General features: G+C 40.5%; 2 protein-coding genes across 2 annotated transcripts in view; one reads left to right on the top strand and one right to left on the bottom strand.

Annotated features, from left to right (window-relative positions):
- The first annotated feature begins 1776 nt into the window (after positions 1–1776).
- lratd2a (LRAT domain containing 2a) lies at positions 1777–3360 on the top strand. Its single transcript, XM_030788986.1, has one exon. The coding sequence runs from the start codon at positions 2223–2225 to the stop codon at positions 3042–3044; it is 822 nt and encodes a 273-aa protein (XP_030644846.1). The 5' UTR covers positions 1777–2222; the 3' UTR covers positions 3045–3360.
- A 14793-nt stretch (positions 3361–18153) lies between these two features.
- trib1 (tribbles pseudokinase 1) overlaps positions 18154–19414 on the bottom strand; it is a 4971-nt gene continuing 3710 nt past the window's right edge. The window contains exon 3 of the mRNA XM_030789418.1: positions 18154–18641. Within this exon, the coding sequence (XP_030645278.1) occupies positions 18173–18641 (469 nt within the window). The 3' untranslated portion in view covers positions 18154–18172. The remainder of the gene's footprint in view (positions 18642–19414) is intronic.

Genomic DNA, 19414 nt, shown 5'->3' with positions numbered 1-19414 from the left:
ATCTCATCTTCCCATCCTTTCTGCCATCCCTCTCTTCCATCTTTTTTTCCCCCGCTGATCCTGGAGTCATCCTACACTGAATATGGTCCTATAGAAAAAGACAGCAATTCCACCTCCCATGTCTCTTACCGATGCATCGCAGTGTTAGAAAACAATAACCGATAGTTTTATAAAGTCAACCGACATTTTAGGATCTTTGTTGTAGTGTGTTTGATGGGACAACGAATAATGCTCTTGAAATTAAATGAGTGCAAAAGTGACATTCCTTCTCACATATCCCCTCCCGCCCTTGAATATATGTTATAAAAATCAATATGTAAAAAGTATATGAAAATATGAATAAATATGTCACTAAAACTGCTCTGAAATGTATTCAGCTGTGCAGTCATTGCTGCAGGCAATAGTGGTGAGTTGATTTCGTTTTCTCCAGGCTGTTCCTGGAGGAGAACCACCTTCAGTCTGATCGCTACAATCTAGAAATAACTCCGATTTTTTTGGGGTTATGTAAGGGCAGTGAAGGTCCTAAATGCTATTATCTGAGTGTGGACCTAGGAGCATGGTATGATGAAGCCAGAAAGCATGAAGGCTTTAATGTAGCCGTCACGTGGGCTTAGAAAAGACAGTTTTCGACAATTTCTGAATTTAACAAGCTGTTCTTAATTGTCCAGAAGTCCCCTTCTGGACACAATCCTTGGTTGAAATGTTTCATTTTCAGGATTTTCTGATTATTTTAAGCCAGGGCATGCTTTACACTACAAAATCAACTATTTTCTTTCATCAACTATTTTCTTTTCATTTTTTTTTTATCAAGTTTGTAATTATTGGGACTTACACAACAGGATCTGTTTTACAGAGTAAGATGGATTTACAGTATGTATTATTTCATAGACTATGGGAAGACTGTCGGCAACCATTAAGCGAGATGTATAGTGAATGGTACCTTGAATGCGGTAGCACATGCAAAAACAAACACTTTCACCCTCATGGTGCTCACGTGTTTTGCCGAACTCACTCTTGGTTTTCTCACACAGATGCAAACAGATTCATGCCAGCTGTTGCTGGGATTTGTTAAGAAATACCTGTGTGTCATTCTGGGTCCAGCACGTTCACTCTGTGGGCCACATGTGCTGGCACTGATCCTCCTCATAACACATCTCTTGGTAGCCATGGGCAAAATAAAGAAAAGAAAATCTGGTATGACATTAAATATTTGGACAAACAATAACACACTGACACATGAAATATCATATTAATGAGACTGGCCAACCAACTAAATAATTCACATAATCTATTTTTGCACCGCAGTTTGTTTTCTATATTATCAAATGAAAAGGACCTTCAAACAGAAGTGTACATGCACATGTCTGTATATAAACTGAACACAAATGAATCAGAAGCAGTGGGAATGGGAAACTTCTCAAATTAATAACAGAATTTTAGACGCACCGAAAAACAATGCATTGGAACCAGTATTCCAAATTACTCTTATTCAGCACCCTCGATAAGAGTCTCACTTTCAACATCAATTCAAATTCGGTGAACGAAGCCGGAATGAATCCCTCTTTCTCGATTCATTTCGGAATTGTCCTCCACCCATGGTGCTTCGCTAAGTGATGATTTGAAACGAAACAAAAATAGCACACTACGTCTTTAAGTGAGAAACCGTTTGTAACTGTCGCTGTGGTTGGCTTTGCCCAGATCTGCCTTAATATCTGCAGTTGTGCTATCGGAGCTGGGGCGCACTATATAACACGAGGCATAATTAATCACAGTGTTTCATCGTGCTAAAACCTACGACTTCATCAAGGAGATAAAATGCACCTCTCAGCTTTGAAAGACTCGGCACTTTTATCACATCGATTAACTAATGCCAGGATGCAACTTTGTTTTTGGACAAGCCATCAGGTGTAACAGACCCTTGTCACCTGCGTGCACACAAGAACAATTTTGACCGTGAGAACATTGCAATTTGTGTTGTTCGGATATATCTATGCGGTTTTCAAGACTTTTTATCATCATTATTATTATTTTTTTTGCACCGACGTATCCTCTCCCTGGGTTTGACAGCAACATTCTCACTCGTGTTTTGGAGATCTCGTTTAGGGTTAAACCAGTTGTGCACAGGTTGTACGTTTTGTACTTCCAGATGTCAATATTACTCTGCTCTTAACAGGTGGAACTGCGTTCTCCTGGGCAGAATATATTCCGACTGGCGAAGTGGCATGGGTAACCAGGTTGACAGGTTGTCACATCTAAGTTACGCAGAAGTTCCTACAACGGACCCGAATGGACTAGACACAGAGGAAGATGGTCCAAGAATTGGGGTATCATATATATTTTCAAACGATGATGACGATTTGGACGAAAATGTCGATGGAACGGAAAAGGATCCGAATCAGGAAGAGAAACATTATGATAAGCGCAACGATGTTGAGTGCGCAATCTACAATAGAGACGAATGTATTTACGAAAGGACTAACAGCACTACCGACCTGGAGACATTTTCCCCCGAGAATCTACTAAACAAATGCAAACCGGGAGACTTAGTGGAGTTCGTGGCAACCGGCCAGTATCCCCACTGGGCCATTTATGTTGGAGACTTTCAAGTTGTTCACCTTCACAGAGCTGAGGTGAAGAACAATTTTCTGACCGATGTCAGTCAAGGAAGAAGATGTAGGATTGTAAGCGAGCTTTACAAATTTAAACCACTTAGTCCTGATATGGTGGTGCAGAATGCAATGGAACAAGTGGGTGCCAAAGACAGAGAACTGTTATGGAGAAATTCCGAGTGCTTCGCAGCTTGGTGCAAATTCGGCAAACGTGAATTCAAGATGGGAGGAGAGATTCGAATCGGAAAGCAACCTTACAGGTTAAAAATATTCTTGCCGGAGAAACAGTCTCACGTGCTTGAATTTCAGAGTTTGGAAGACTTGATAATGGAAAAGAGAAGAAATGATCAGATTGGCAAAGTGGCTGTCATCCGGGAACTGGCAAATCATTTCAATTGTGTCGGAGGAATGAGCAACGAGAAAAACTCCTCCTAATCGAATAGGCAACAGGTTGTCTACGCCTGTGGAGATAGCCGTTTTGGACATCGTAATGAGTTTTTAATGAATCAGTGGATGAATGAAGGACCGTCCCTTTTGCTCTTACTCGATAAAAAAAATCTGAATGGCTCCTGTCAAATTCAGTTTTAATCTGGTGAATCATATGCAAAGTTGTAGCTTGTGTATTTAATATAATTGAATCTCATGTTAACTAACAGAAGCAGCCACCTAGCAACATTTTACAGTGTTTGACAACATCATTGAGTGCGTAGTAGCTTAAATCGCACAAATCACCAGTTGTTGAAAATGTGAAGTAAATCATTGCTATATCCTGTAGCTGACTCAAGGTCTGTTTATATATATATGTATATGACCTTAAAAAAAGAACAGTAATGATATGGACCTATGGCCTTTACAGAATGTGTTAAAGAGAAATTCCACATTTGTTCAGAGGTGGTCTGTTGGTGACATTTGGGCCCTTTACAAACGAAATCTACTTGTTTTACATATGGGCTTTAAAACCAGTATGCCTTTAAAAGACAATAGTCTTGTAACACTTAGACAGTTAGCAAGTATAACTTAGACTTGCTCATTCATGAACTCTCAGGGCTGCTTTTTTAGATGAAGATTAAAAAGAGCAGGAGACTAAATTGCATTGTCCATGGAGATTGAGACTAACTTTAGACTATATTACAGATTTTATTTTGTGCTGAGGCTCTTGGACATTTCTTATCTTTTGAATCCTCTTAATGACTTTCTTTTGTTGAATTGCCAAAGTTTATTCATAAATGAATTGACTCCTTGCCAGCTAACTCTTATAGCAATGGACAGTATTTTAACTCTGGAAAAGAAATAAATTAGACAGAATTGTTTGTGACACAGGTTTGAAAACAGGCTTGAAGCACAACAGTTTGCCCAGAATGGGATTAGTGATCAAGCTTTGTCAATAATCAAGAGAAAAGAAAACAAACCCTTACAAATTTTAAATGTTATTTCAAACAAACCATTCATTCTTCCATGACAGAGCTTAGCACGAATTAAAATCCCGCAGTAATGCCAAAAGCACCAGTGCACTAACGTCAACAGCTCGGTCAGGAAAGTTTTTATTTTTTATTTTTTATTTTTTCTTGGTAAGATGTGTGAATTTTAAACTGGCAGCCAAGGTATTCAACCATGAAATACATGAGTATTTCCAGAGGAAAGAGACACACACACAATGCCTGGAGAATCATTCGGTGAATCATCCTTACAGATGTCGGGAGTGGCCTTCAAGATATGCCTCAGACGAGGCGCTTTTTTTGTGACCATGGGGGAAATGGCGTTTTATGATTCAATCCCAATCTCCCTGTCTCAGGGCCAGTCTGGGCAAACACTGGGAAAGAGGGAAAGTAATTACCGCTGCCACACTGTGAGTGAGTAATGGCTACCCACAATGGCAACAAGGCACCCTTTGTGCGTCACTTCAGTGTCATTTATGCCGGCACGATATGCTTGCCCCACCTAATGAGCACTTATTTTGTTCGATGTGGAGTGTGTGATCTTATTGGTTGTACTCGTGATGGGGGCTTTAGTGCATTTACAGGGTCTCTCCCTATCCTTTATTTTACACTGGCAGAACTGTTTGTATGTTTTGTCTCTGTGGTGCAGGGTTATTGCTCTGTTCCTTCCAGCTAGGAGCTAGGTGCTGTTGGGAGTTTTGTCTTACACGGATTAGTGTTTATGGAACAGTATTGATCTTGGTTCTGCAACTTGCATCAACTTCAGAGGCTCAGGTATAAGTTCAGATGAGGAGCTCCAGTTATTTATTCCAGGCCAGCTGGTTAATCATTGTGGTTTTTCTCAGAGACGGGTAATCGTCATTGCTCTAAACAGTCGTGCTTTTTGTAGTGCAAAGGGACTGTTAGAGTGGTGACTCAGTGGTTTCCTGATTATCACTAACGTATTAGCACAGCTGCAGGCTTTTGACAGGGCCTGTATTCACTGTAGTGTTGCAAAGGACAAACATTAAAAACTACTCTGAATGCAAACCTAGTTCCAAAACTTCATGTCAGCTTCAAAATGTAAGAGCAAATGTTTTCTTTTTCTAATCCTATTATGATGAATCATTGTCACACCTGCATCATTTAAAGCCGTGTCTTAGGGTGGCATCATTTCTTACTGCTTAAAGCGTGCGTTTTACTTTGTGTTCCAATTTAACAATGTCCTTCCGTCACCTATAATTTCCCCCCTTATTATCAGTGGTCACAGTGTCCTCTGAAATCATTTTCCCCTGGAGTATCAACGTGTTCCCTTACTTCTGTTAAGCTAGGTGTTAAATTATGCAAACTATTTTGATTTTAGAGATTACTTAATGATTTATTTTCAACACCGGCACCTGTGGCTGATCAAAATCTATGCTTTTCGATTAAAAAAAGCAATTGGATTAACTGAATCAGAAGTGTAACAATACATTAAAAAGAATAACACCAGCATTCAGCTGAATTTTCTCTGCGGCATCAAATCCTGGTTTAGCAGAAGGATAAGATTTAGTCCTTTCTGTACCTGATAGCAATTTTTACGGTGCTCAAGCCTTCAGCTTGTGTCCTTCAGCGGCAGTGCAAGACAGAATGAAGTTTAAGTACCATGATAATGAGCAGACAGGAAATGCTTCAAGTTGATTTGTATTCCTCCCCACTCAGACTCAAAGGATTTCCTGTTGCCAAACATGCAAGCATGAGACAGCCATAGTAAATTGCTTGTTTAAAACTTGATGTTTTGAGGCCAAGCAAATTAGACCATATGAATGCCAATTTTCAGAGAGCATGTGCTGTATATGGGATGTTTGTGGAGGATAGCTTATGTACCATCAGCTGTTTGGAGTTGTCGGATGACTGTGAAGATGCATTTAAATTTCAGCATCATAAGTGTCCTGAACTGACGTAACTAGTTCATGCTTTTGTAAGTAGCTGTACACGTTGAAACTGAGGCTCAGATGGGTTGATAAAATGTATTTACAGGGGCACCTCACACTCATGCTGGAAGCTAGGCCTTGTTAGCTCAGTTAGTTCAGCCCAGGGTAGTAACCAATGATCCTCTCAGTCTGAAAAAGAAAGAGATCCCATTTTAATTGGTAAGAAAATTGTCTTTCCCTATTTTGAATGTGAACATGATTACAAGCATCTAGTTTATGTCTTCTTTGACACTTTTTTTTTTTTAATGTACATAGACGATGAAGGTCACATAACACAAGTGAGAGGGAACATTTAGGAATTCTTAATTGTGTTTAGATTGAAATCAAATCTATAATTTGGTTCACTGAAGAATAATGAATTCACTGGAGAACTCATTTACCAGGTGTCACTGAACATGCCAGTCCCTGTTAATTACTTATTAAACAAAGTGAAGCCTGATCAATATGCATTCAGAGTCAGATTCAAACAATCAAAAATGACTGTCGAGTCAGACCCGATGTAAATGAAAGACAAATGTAAAACAGTGTAGATGTGGTTACTGAGTTGAGCACATGTTGTTTTGTCAAACCTCAACAGTTTCAAGATCACCAGCAGTTCAGATAACACATTGAATGAGATTCTTAAATTGCTGAACAGGGACATTTACTTTATTATAGTCTCCTACTGACAGACTTCCATTATAGTACATTTTATTGTATCATTGTTTAAGTGAATACACAGAGCAGAATAGCGCATCTCCTATTATTATGAAGGATGCCTAATGAAGAATCATTTCTTAGCTTTTTCCTGTTATTGAACCAGAAGGATTTTGTACATGAATTGAATTGTATATTGCGGCAGATTTCAGCACAGCGTTGCTAAGACTCATCGTGTGTCCTACTGAGTCAAGAAGCACCATGCCCCTTACAAGGTCAGTGTATGTCACCGAAGAAAGTTTCCAGTGATATAAAATAAATACATTTCTTAAAACAGCATATCCCCTTGCTGTCAGCAGAGTATATGAGGCCAAGTGAACTCAGTGCGGTTAATTGGTTTCATTTGCATAAATGGATCATTACAGATTCTACTTTGACATGTAAAGTGACATCTGGCTGTTGAACTGGGATATGGTGGATCCATACTCTGGCAGATGTGTCTAACCTCCACACCCTCTGTTTGCCTCCAGTGGCTATGGGCACAAGTTTTATTGAATTCAACATATAACTATCTGTATTCCAAAGTTTACGGCTCAAAAACGCATTACTTATTGTTTTACTAGTTATGGGGTATTTTTTCAATTTCCTTCAAGATGCTTGAAATTTATTTTATACAGATGTACTTGATGGCTAAGCCTGGTGAAAAACAGTCATTTGTTTTTATCATTTATTTAATTTTCTTTCGATTCACAACATAAAAGACAAATAGTCATGTCTTATGAAATGACTTTGTTTGGCTGGTAAATTCATCTTTTTTTACCCGTCGCCGTGTTCTCCTTTGAACATCCTAGACGGCGTTTGAAAGAAGAAAGCCTGTTTGATTGTTTATCTTTTTTTTTTAATAAGAGAAACCTATTTGATCGTCAACATGAAAGGTTTTTTTTTTTTTTTTCTTTCTGAGGAACATGGTGTCTGGTGCTGCTGCTGCTTTCTCATAAAATCTAAAACCCTTTTTCCTCAAAACCATGTTTACAGTTTCACAGTTTTTACAGTTTTATAGCTTTCCTGAGCAACAAATGCGTAAAAAGGTAGAGATTGCTCTTAGTGGTTAACAGGAGAGAGATCAAAATGACCACAGTGCTCAACCATGGTGCGGTCATGTGCATTTGAAGTGGAGGGGGGAAAAAAAAAAAAAAAACGCCTTCAAAGAACAGAACCTGTAACACTACTTAGAGAATCCCTCCCATGTTTACCCAAAGCAAATAAATCTGCCACTCATCTAAGTCGCCCTCATTTACATTCTTATTCTGAATAAGCAGGACCACAATGAAGTCATACAAGCATATTTTGATCACCCTAAGCTTGAGTACCTGCTGGGTCAATCAAAGCAATGGAAATTCCGGGGCTTCAAGAGGCCTGATTGCGAAGCTGGGCAGTGATAATAACAGATGCTGAGAACACAATGGAAAGTCACTGCATGGGGTGCCCATATGCTGAGTACCTTATTCTAACTTGATTAACATGGATTTTTTTCCCCTTTTCTTTCTTTTTTTTTGTGTACTAAATGTGACATGTTGTGGAATACAAACCTTACACTATCATTGAAAGGAAACTTTCAGTAATCCACAAAGGGCACAAGGGTGACTTTATCAAGCCCTACGCCGGTTGTATCAGTATGACCCGAGACATTTGCGTAACTGAGAAAAGCAAAAAAAAAAAAAAAAAAAGGATATGATTTTTTTCAGTATTTAGAAAAATATTCTACAATTCCTTTTCTGGAGCCTAAGGCTGAAGAGAAAGAGAAAATATATTTTAGTAGGTGTTTGTGAGCTTGGTATTCCTTTTAATGAGAGTTCAAGTTCTCAGACATAAGGGAACATGCGGAGACTACTGAGTCGTTGCTTGAGCACAAAGCTTAAAAATCTTCATCAGGTACGAATATTAATGTGCCCATTCAAGGGTATTTTGTTCATTTGCGTTAAAATGATTGCCTGTTAGGGTAATCCAAGTGTGTGACGCAACCGTGATCTTTACATTATTTTGTCAGTGGAAATCCAGTAATACCACTCAGTTGCCACCCGTGACTGCCCTCGCGGTCTTTTGAGAAATCAATATTCTCAGTAATGGTGCTAGAGCTCTTTCTGTAACTGAAGAGACAGAAAGCAATCTCTCTAACCTCCAACATTGTGAAAAAAGATTCCTGTGCAGGAACACACAAAACCACTATTAGGGACATTCTCATTCTCCTTTCTCCTCCTATGACTCATAAAAGGCCCCTGAGAGCCAGAGAGGAGGTGGAAAAATTCACCTGCTCTCAACGCCGCTATCATAATAGTACTGCTTTAAGAGACACCTGATATTCAGGCAAAAGTCATCTGTCAAAAATGGAGATGGCTGCCGGGTGCGATGAAGGTAATTGGTAGGGTGTCTGTGTTCTATGGGGCTCAAGAGAGCCCACTGCGCTCTGGATACGGGCGCTAGAATCTCTAAACAGCGCCAAGGACCGGCGCGAGGAGCCCTCACGCTGAGCGGCAAGCGCATGAAAGAGGCGAGCGGGGCTTAAGCACGACAACAATCATACGAAGAGAGTAGGTGTGAATAACGCCTTGAATGACAATAGCGGGAGATATCATCTCATATTCATAAAAGCGCCGAATTCGATCAAAGAGAATTAGGCGTACCGCTCTCACGCCACAATAATAAACATGGCCGTGCGAGACTGATGAATACTGCAATATTTTACAGTTCTCAGACCATGTTTGCCTATTCCCGGGCAGGCAGAGAGTTGTGGCGTAAATATTGATGTACTATGTATGAGCCTTTTTAAGTTCTCGAGTGATAGATGCTATGATACTGTGACCAGAATATGTTGTGTTACAGATAAATTGAGTTTCAGATCATTTAAAGACAAGATCATGAGAATAACTACAGTTTGCCACATGAAATATGAACAAAATAACATGACATGGTAATGTGGCAGGACTGCATGACTGGCATAAACAGTGACCATATGAAGACTACATCAACTTCAAAAGCCTTTCTTTGAATACAGCTCCTTCAAAATCAGTATAATTCATAACAAGGTGTCATTTAATATCACACTGTTATGGAATTCTAATACTGATACAGAGTTCCATATAGAAAGCACAAGGATCTAAGGATTTAACTCAGTAGCGTACTGCCTGTCACACAGTCATTGTGACCATACTAAAGGTGAATGTGTGTTAGCTCTAAATGTTTCGTGAGCAATCATTAAGATGCCATTGTGACTGAAAGTAATTACAGGTGTTGCCAAGATCTACAGTGCCTGAGTGTGTGTGCAAAGGTAAGGACAGCATTTTGGCTGTGGAGAAATGTCAATACCAGCATCTTTTAGACTCTAATTAAGTGTTTTTCACCGTTGCTTGAATTAGTTGGGAAAATGGCTTTCCTCCTAATTACATAGATGTTAGGTAGCTGCAGCGGCTCTTGCAGGAGACTAAAATATTTTTTTGTTTCTCAGTTGCCCTTTTCACACTGTTCACAATGGTTGTTTTCAACTGCATACACAATAACAAGGATCTGTGTTTGTTTATATCAACCCACAGAATAAGAATGAAATTTTTCGCACTTGTTGTCAGAACAAAAAATTGTTTAAGCAGAAAACAAATTTTGTAATTTACACATGAACACTTCCTGGATGTGGTTAACGTCCCAGCCAAATGATCATATTTGTATCTATGTACCTGCCTTGATGAAAATAACCAGTTTTGTGTGCAAAATACTTCAAAAAATATTACTATAACTTCCCCTTGTTTACTGCCTGGCTCCATCTTATCCAGGCAGTAAAATCAGACCTCAGTTGGAATGCTTAGACTCCCAGTGGGGGTTTTGAAGTGCACCTGCGGGGCAGTCCAGTTTCCTTGGCCATAAAGAGACAGAACAGAAATGGGAGTTGCAGTGACGCATACCAAGTGCTGAATCATATCTCAACCAATAATACCAAAGCAAAAAACCCAAAAAAAACTCTGCATGCCTGAAGAAAGTGGCCTCGTCATATCTGCTGCTGGCGCCACGAGGAAGGCTTGTACCCGTCAATTACCACCGCTATTCTCTACGCCGTGGACAGTCAGAATGATTCATTTGCAAGGCTTCACAAGTTCTCAGAAAGTGACTGACTGGGCTGCATTTTGAGTGTAACAATATTTGGAATGCTTGGAGTCTCCGGCTGAAGGTCAAACAAGCGGGAAAGGGCGTTTATTTTAGATTTGTTATTCTTTCTGTGCGTCTTTGTCCTGGGCAATATCCTGCCATTTCAACTCCAGTAACAATTCCAAAGAACACTCATTAGGGTCTTATAAACAAAAGTGTATGCTATTCAGGTGTGAAATAACCCTGCTTCGGAATGCCACGTACTTATTACTGCCAACAAATATACGAGGCTCCTTTCCAAAGCCGGATAATTGCGAGTGCGAACAGCTTGTCTGCGCTTTATCTATCCTCATATATTCCCTCATCACCTTCAGTACCACCCCAGACACATACTCACGACGAGGTATGAACCAGGTGCTTTACCAAAGCACTTGATCAAAGTCTTGCTTTAACATCAGGGGTGCTGTCATAGACTGTAATAATCTCATATACTGCAAGCTTTGAAACAGCAGAAAAAAAAAGGGGAAGAAAAAGACACTGTGGTCTTGTCTGTGTTAGTAATACACGGTTTCTGCAGCCAAACCATTCGCTGTTTTTTTCCCTCTCAAAAGCTTTGCCTCTTGTTTGTCTTCTGTATATATATATATATATATATATATATATACTTGCAACAGACCCTCAAATTGTTCATGCCCATCACATATTGTTCTATGTGTTCTACTCTTCATGACTCATTTCTGTCTTTTATTACGTGCAGAGAAAGTTCGCAGCATGTCCAACAGTTTCACGTCGGGCCAAAACCTTGGATTCAAAATCGCACACAAATGATGTCCTGAGAGAACATCTTTTCGTCTTTGTATGTGCGTGATGAGGCAAAGGGGGTAACACAAAGCGCCTTTCAGTGTGACGGCTACCTGGGGACTGAAAGATGAGAGAGATCTGCTCAAAGCTCTGGAGCAGCTGTTTGAAAGCCCCACTGGTCACCCAGAGGGCAAACGACCTTCAGTCACACAGGTGAAGGGGAATGTGGAATGCGGAGAGCCGGACTCGGTCGGACATCAGTGAGCGCCTGCTGCTTGCTCTAGTCCAGTTGAAAGGAAAGGGCCAGGTCATGAGGTCCGATGGGGTTGAGCAAGCACGGATACAGATAGTGCAACACCCTTGCAACAAGAAAACAATGATGTGTGTATCCTAACCAACTTTAGATACTCAATCAGAAAATGAAGAAACAGTAAAATAAGTTTTGGTTTTATGTACGTTTCCTATGACTAGTGACTCTCCTCACCTTTGGGTCTTGGTAAATATAGCTTGTTTAGGCAGACAGAATGACTCATAAGCAAGGGAGTTGTAGTGTTCACCCTGTACTGAACAGTGCATAGCGTCCTGTAGTCTTGATGGATTTCACAACTTTTTTATGGACGCTGTGTCATTATGACCTCAAAGTTGGTACATCTGTTTTTGAACCCAAGCCTTGCTATAAAATTAGCATTTTTGAACTCACTGGAATGTAACAAGCAAGACTGAGAAGGAAAAAAAAAACCCCCTGGGAAGTAGTTGTGTGAAAGGAAAAACTATAAAACGCACCTTTCTAAATAATCAACGCAAATTTCTTACATCTAACACGCTACTTTGAATTATCCAATATCATCAGCTCTCTAGAACACCCGGTGAAGGACCAGTAGCATATGAAAAGCTCTCAGACTCTTGATTATAATTACAATTGGACAGCACACAGAGTTTGCACAAAGGCCCAACATTCAGACAGGGGTGATCAGAGCAACAGTCTATGCCTCTGCAAGACTACAAAGCTGAAATCTAATTAAAGTAGCCAAGCCTTTACTGCAGGAGGTCATACATACAACTCTCTCCCTTTCACTCACTCCGTGACATTTCAACGCTTTGTTATTAAGTGTATCTGGGTTGTATACCGCAAATATTTTCATTTCCCCCTCTAGAAACTCTCCTTCCTCATTTGCACATTTAATGTCTTTTCATTTAAGAAACCTTTGAATGAGGCAGTTCAGAGTCAAAGGCCATTAGAAAAAAGGTTAATGTTTTAACGAGACTGTGAAATTGATATATTGGAAGCTGTGGTAACCTGACAATGTTAGTGTGTTAGGTTTCACAAATACGTATTTCTCTCAGACCACAAAAAGGTGGTCAGCTAATGTTACACAGGCGGTGTGAAAAGAGGACACTACAAAAATAAGCTTATGCAGACAAACTGCTTAAGCCTAGGCACTATGCAAAGGGTTATGGAAATACACACACATAAAAAATGCAGTTTGTTTGGAGCCGCTCATCCATAACCTTCCCCTCATCTGATTGGAGGAACAATGAAGTGGCAGAGTGAAGCCGCCGTGTGTGAGTGTGTGTGTGTGAGTGTGTGTGTGATGTGACTGGTGGTTCTGTGAGTGTATCCACTTGAAAAACAAATTTGTCTGCCAACTGAAGTTTGTGCACCCCTTTCCAAATTGTCCATATAAACAGACTGCCTTTCCCTTAATTTAAGATTGAAAAAAACTCTCTAAACTCCCAACAACACATATAACTTCTGACAAAAATGTGTTGATTTGGTTATCCATTAACAGTTTCTGAATGCCAGAATGAACTTGTTGTAAGTACGTTTCTCTGAAAAACCATGATTCCGAGTGTCTCTTTCCCTGTGTACGTTCCAGTAGTTTTATTTTTCTACAGTACAGCTGCATTTGCCTGTACACTAACATTTTTCATTGGTAGGCTTGAGGCACATGGTAGGGAGCAGCAGCCAAGGCTGTTGCTGAGACAACTGATCTCTGGATTTTAGGGGAACACAATGGGTGCTGTGTACTGACAACCTAATCTACTAGCTGAGGTCACTGAAATATACACTCAGATGTGGCTTTTCCTTAGTCATTCTATTAACTCGTTATTCGGCAAAATTAAACGCTTACTTGCTGCTAGCTCTGCAAGCAGCTGATCAGATTCTCTCGAGTGTGGCATGTGGCTGATTACAATGAATCTTTCTGTTGATTCATGAACATGTTTTTAAAAAAATGTTGATAGGGTGTTTGTCGTTTTAGATCTGGGTTAAGCCACTTACATTCCTTTGTTGTACAATGTCACATATAATTTCCAAAACTTGTCTCAAAATGCTCACATGTGCCTAACCTTCAAGTGGTACATACATTTATGTCCATAGGAAAAAAAAAACTTTAATTTTAAACCAGTCAGCTTTTTTATGCTCCCTTTCTACTGCACCTCCAGACCATCCCCAGAACCTGTGCCAAATTACATTTCACATGCCTTGCAGGCCTGTACGATAATAACTTTGGCAGACCAGCGCCATCACCTTCCTGATATTATTCATAAAAACACCCTCTCAGAGGTTCCGCTATGATGTCCTCAATAACCTCAAATAGAGGTGAAGTCTGTAAATGCGTCAATTAGATCACATTGTACAGATGACCCAAATAGCAGCCATGAAAATAGCAGTGTAGCAATCTGTTTGCTCAGAGTTTTAGGCTAAAGATGTCCAGAAAACCGTCGGCCGAACAGCTCAAAGCATCAAAACTGAATGGATCCACAGTTCGGTGCTGCTCGATTGTGCAGCGTTTTCCATAGACCCTCAGCCCGATGTAATAACACATTTTTTACATCTACATTTTTTTTAGTTAGACAGGCAGGAGAGATCCGCTTTGGGAAAGAAAATAACAGGAAAATAAATAAAGCATTTTGGTCCTGAAACACTTTTGCAGCACGGAGAGGATAAGGAGTTAAAACCTCGTTTGAAATGCAAACCAAGAAAACATTTTAAGATTATTAAAAGATTAGTTTTCCCTGGATTCTGCCACATCATTTTTGTTTTCCCCCCTCCGAATGCACAAAGAGTCTTTTAAGCATACTCTGAGGAGGTTGACAAGCCTAAGAGTTTATGATGAATAAGCATGCTCATGTAGGACATTTACCAAATCAGCTAAAACATGTTACACGGACACCCACAAGACTGCGCAAGTTAAAGTGAGATGAAGCGTGACTAGTTTACAGACAAACCCTGATGATAGGGGCTTCTCGTTTTGGCGTTAGTAAACTCTATTACAGTTTGCGTATGTAACACTCGGTCGGTCAGTTAAGCAAAAGCGTCAGTTCAGTAAATGTATATAAAACAGTTATGCATAAAAACTACGCTATTTCACCTCTCCAGCTGATTAAAATTCGCAAGGACAAAAGAAAACGAAAAAATTAAACAGATCTATTGAACAACCTTCAGCAGGCCTAATTGGTAAGACTGAAACAAGCGATTTAACAAATCATCCGGACAAATTCAGACACGAATAATATTAATTTTTAATTAAATAGTCGATTAAATTAAATTTCGAGAACAATTACATGTGTAAACCGTGCACTTTTATCATACTGCCCTCTAGTGGTTATTTTTTGTCGAACCAACTGTGTCACCGCAAGACGAAGGAAACAAAATGTAAAGAACCAGTAAAATTCAGCCACCACCTAATGTTACAGCAGTAAGCAGCGTAACCTAACCTAAGTTTTTTTTTTTTTTTTTTTCACTTTTTTGCTGCTGTCACCTAGACAGCCTACCATGCTTACTATGACATATGACTACAGTACATCGAATGTCCACATGGCTGTGACATTGCCTACCAGATAACTTCTGGCTATAATGCTCTGATATATAAGCATTTTTCCCTCTAAGGCTCTATTTGGATGGAACTAAGTTGGACATTCGCCTTGTTATTGGTGTAGTTTTTTTTTTTTTTTTTAAACTTTTTGTTTACTTAATGAGTATCATAATTACTCCGTTTTCATATGTCAAACCTTATTATGTATCCATTGGGAATGATTAAAATAACCGTTTTTAGAGTTTAACAGAAAAATGTGGTAAATCTAATTTAAATGAAAACCGCAAGGGAAATCCAGTGGAGTTCTGATGAACTCAAAGCCGTCCTGATCTGAAACCAGCCTTTGTAAATTTGCTCACAGAATTATCTTCAGCCCTGCCATCAACAATCGGTAACAACATCACCATCACTTCAGTCTGATTAGAGGAGCTGTAGTGGTACTACATAAGTTTTTATTCTGTTTTGGTTCACTACAACCCCCAGGCATATTATAATTCTCAGTTAGATGGCTGTCAGGCCCTGTAACATCCCTAATATTGCTTATAATTTCTCCCAGGAATAGAAAACTGTAAAGCCTCCCCCCTTCCACCACACACACACACACAAACACACACAGAGTGGTGCTCTTTATCAGTGCGTCACCCAGGGCTGGCTCTGACATGTTAGGCAATTGCATCTGTGGCGTGCAACGCAAACCTGGCAGCCTCCCAGCAACAGAGACGCTCCAGCTACCCCGTTGATACCTAATCCACCCCTAATCAGCTGCTTACGCAAGGGGCTATGAAATCACAACAGATGAGAAGAGATACCTGTCGCTGTCAGGTCAAACTGCACACTGCATTTTTTTACCCCAACTCCCTCAGAATTTAGTACAAGAGGAAACATTACCTCTGTCAGTCACCAAAATGACACATTGACACTTCATCCCAGATAGTCGTGAAGACATAGGGAGAGTTATTAGAGTTAATTAGTTTGAAGTTCATGAAAAAAAAGATCTGTTAGTGCAAGCTAATGCCACCTAGAGAAAGGTTTTTATTAGTGCCTTAATCTGTCTTCGGGCAAGTGCTGTTTATATTCACCAACTGTAAGTGTGAATAAGTGTATATGTGTGTGTGTGCGTGTGTGTGTGAGAGAGAGAGAGAGGGAAAGAGAGAGAGAGAGGGAGAGAGAGAGAGAGAGAGAGAAATTAATAAACAAATAACAGAATTAAATATGAAAAAAAAAACATTAACTTTATTCAATTTGTCCACATACTTATAATATACAAATTTACATATTTTCATTTTACAATGTATATTTGCTGTTGAACCTTCGTCGTTTAGCCTTGAGGTTTTTGTCACAAATACATAATTCACAGTGCAATATAAACTTTGGGCACCCGAGTCAGATGTCTCCATTTGCTGCATGAGTACAGATAATTCATTGCTGGCCACCATCTAAGAAAAAGCTATGTTTGCTAATGAAGAACCTGTCAGAGACACAATGGATTGTCATGTATTTCACTGTCAGGACTAATGCTAAATTTCTCGCAATAGAGGAGGAAGCCACAGTAATCTTCCTGAAAAGAAATACTTCCATCTTCATGGGAAAACCATCCGAGGGGGCGGTCCTTTATTTAGCAGTGACTTCAAAAGAAGTGAGACTGAGTAAGACATACAGAGTCATACAGAATGGATGAATCCTAGGCCTTTGTAATCTAAAGCCGTCCTCTATCGAAACTCCCAGGGAATGAGTCATCACACGCATATCTGACTTTTCAAAAGACATCACCTGCCTGATCACTTCCTCATAGTTTTGGAAACTTCTGGGGACATCTGTATGACACTTAACGCGTTAAATTAAGTAAGACACTGCTGTCATCAGCAGGGAGAGAGTTTCATAATATGAATGTTGATCACACACAGAAAGAAAACTGGACCATTTCTTTGCTCAATAATAAACAAGCTTAGCCATAAAAACAAGTGTCACTATTGACCAACTTGTCCAGAGTCCTCCACAGTTGTACTTCTTTTAAAATCGTGCTGCGTGAGCCGCTAAAACATTTTTTCCCCCCAGCTCTGTGGTAATTGCTGTGGTCAAGATAGGGTTACAGTGTCAGCATAACTAACAGAGTCTCAAAAGGTCAGAGGCCATCATGACACATGACACTGCAAGAGTCTGTCCTGTACAGTTTGGCACTTAGTGGGCAGGAGAGGAGCGTGAAGAACGGGCCTGATATAGAACAGCCTGGTGTGTGCGTGCATGTGTGTGTGTGTGTGTTTGTGTGTGTGTAAATGTAGTCTCCATCCCCCTGCCTCAAAATGAGACATACCCCTCTGGTGCTCTAGCAGGCAGGGAGTGAGTCAGCAACTGCCTCTGGTCTTCTGAGAGAGAGAGAGAGAGAGAGAGAGAGAGATAGAGAGAGAGAGAGTGGAGCTGAACTTCAGGCCTCATGGCCCATCCCCCTCTTTAGCTAATAAGTTCTGAATCCTGAGGATGTGGCTGAGGTTAGTCACCACGCCAACGCTCTTTTGCCTTTTTAGAACTCCTCTGTACCCATTCGTCGCATTCACTTCATATAATAGCGCGAGAACAGTTTGTTAGCACCCCACAACTTCTTCAACATGCACTGGCCATTACGCACAATGCCGTTAAAACCAAACACAGAATATACAGTACTTTGAGTGATACTTGAATCTACCTAACACAAATGAAAGGTACGTCAACTTTTATTTTTTTTATCACTATTATTATTATTATTATTTTTTTTTTTTTTTTTTTTGGTCCGATATCAAGCGCCAGAGAGTTTATCAGCAGAAGAGGTCATCCTCTGGTTCCAGATCGATCTGGGGCACGGTCTGTTCTGTGGAGCTGACATCCTGCTCGCTACCCCCCGTGTTGTCCTGTGTGTTGCCATGGAACCACGGATGAATGAGTACTTCCGCGGCCGTGAGCCTCTCTCCAGGCTCCTTCCTGAGCAGGCTGCGCAGCAGGCACCGGGCTTTGAGAGAGAGACCCTCTGGTAGGCAGTACTGGCCCCGCCTGATCTTGGAGAACAGGGTGGCGGGATCTGGGTCATGGAATGGGTAACGGCCCACTAACATGGTGTAGAGCATGACTCCCATGCTCCAGGCGTCTGCCTGCTTGCCGGAGTAGCTGCCTCCGCCGTTCAGGATTTCAGGGCTGACGTAGGCCGGGCAGCCGTGGGTGTCTGAGACGGAGTCCTCTGCTCCGGCCAGTATGCGGCAGTCTTCCAGACCCTCCAGTTTCAAATGAGTCCTATGAAAAACAAAGCACGGTTAATGTAAATATGGCAGTCATTACTGGTGTCCTCCACTGACTGAACAACCAGTCCACTGATTTAATATTGGAAGAAGATTAATCATTCAAATACTTGATTACCTGATTGCACAAATCTATTGTAGATTACTGATTAACGCTCTGAGTTCATAGTGTATTCAGATGATGAATCCTGAAAGCTAGACTGTGCATTGAACTGAAATAACCTGACGATCCTTGGGACTGAGATCACAGATTGCAGAGTCTTTAAATCACGGAAAACACTGCAACGCACCCTGACTAGAACAGACAGTCCCTTAGACACTGTGAGAGTCTGCTGCAAGCAGAACAAGTGGAGGACAGGGTATTGTGATAATTATGGCCTTGGATTAAACAATGGCACGTACAACAGTTTCCATCACTTCAGCATACGCGCATACACACACACACACACACACACACACACACAAAGTTAGCCCTTCTTTCTCTTGCACTCTCTCACGTACTCGCATTAACACTTGGCTATGTTTAGCCCTATTTCCAGTCAAACACAAATCCAGCTGTAATCTGGGCAAGACCCCCATGGACATTAACAGCAGTGCGGTTAATGATCTGTCAGATAGTGCTGTATGTATGTGTGTGTGTGTGTGTGTGTGTGTGTGTGTGTCCTGTCAGATCCTCTGCTGGTATAAGCTTCACTACAACATGAGCTGCCGCTGTGCAGCGTATTCTGTTTCATCACTGACTGTTCGTCTCACAGACTGAGGGGTTTG

This window comes from Chanos chanos, chromosome 12 (genome assembly GCF_902362185.1).
Source record: "Chanos chanos chromosome 12, fChaCha1.1, whole genome shotgun sequence".
Lineage (NCBI taxonomy): Eukaryota > Metazoa > Chordata > Actinopteri > Gonorynchiformes > Chanidae > Chanos > Chanos chanos.
The sequence above is the reverse complement of the archived record's forward strand: the minus strand, read 5'-3'. Positions and strand labels throughout refer to the sequence as shown.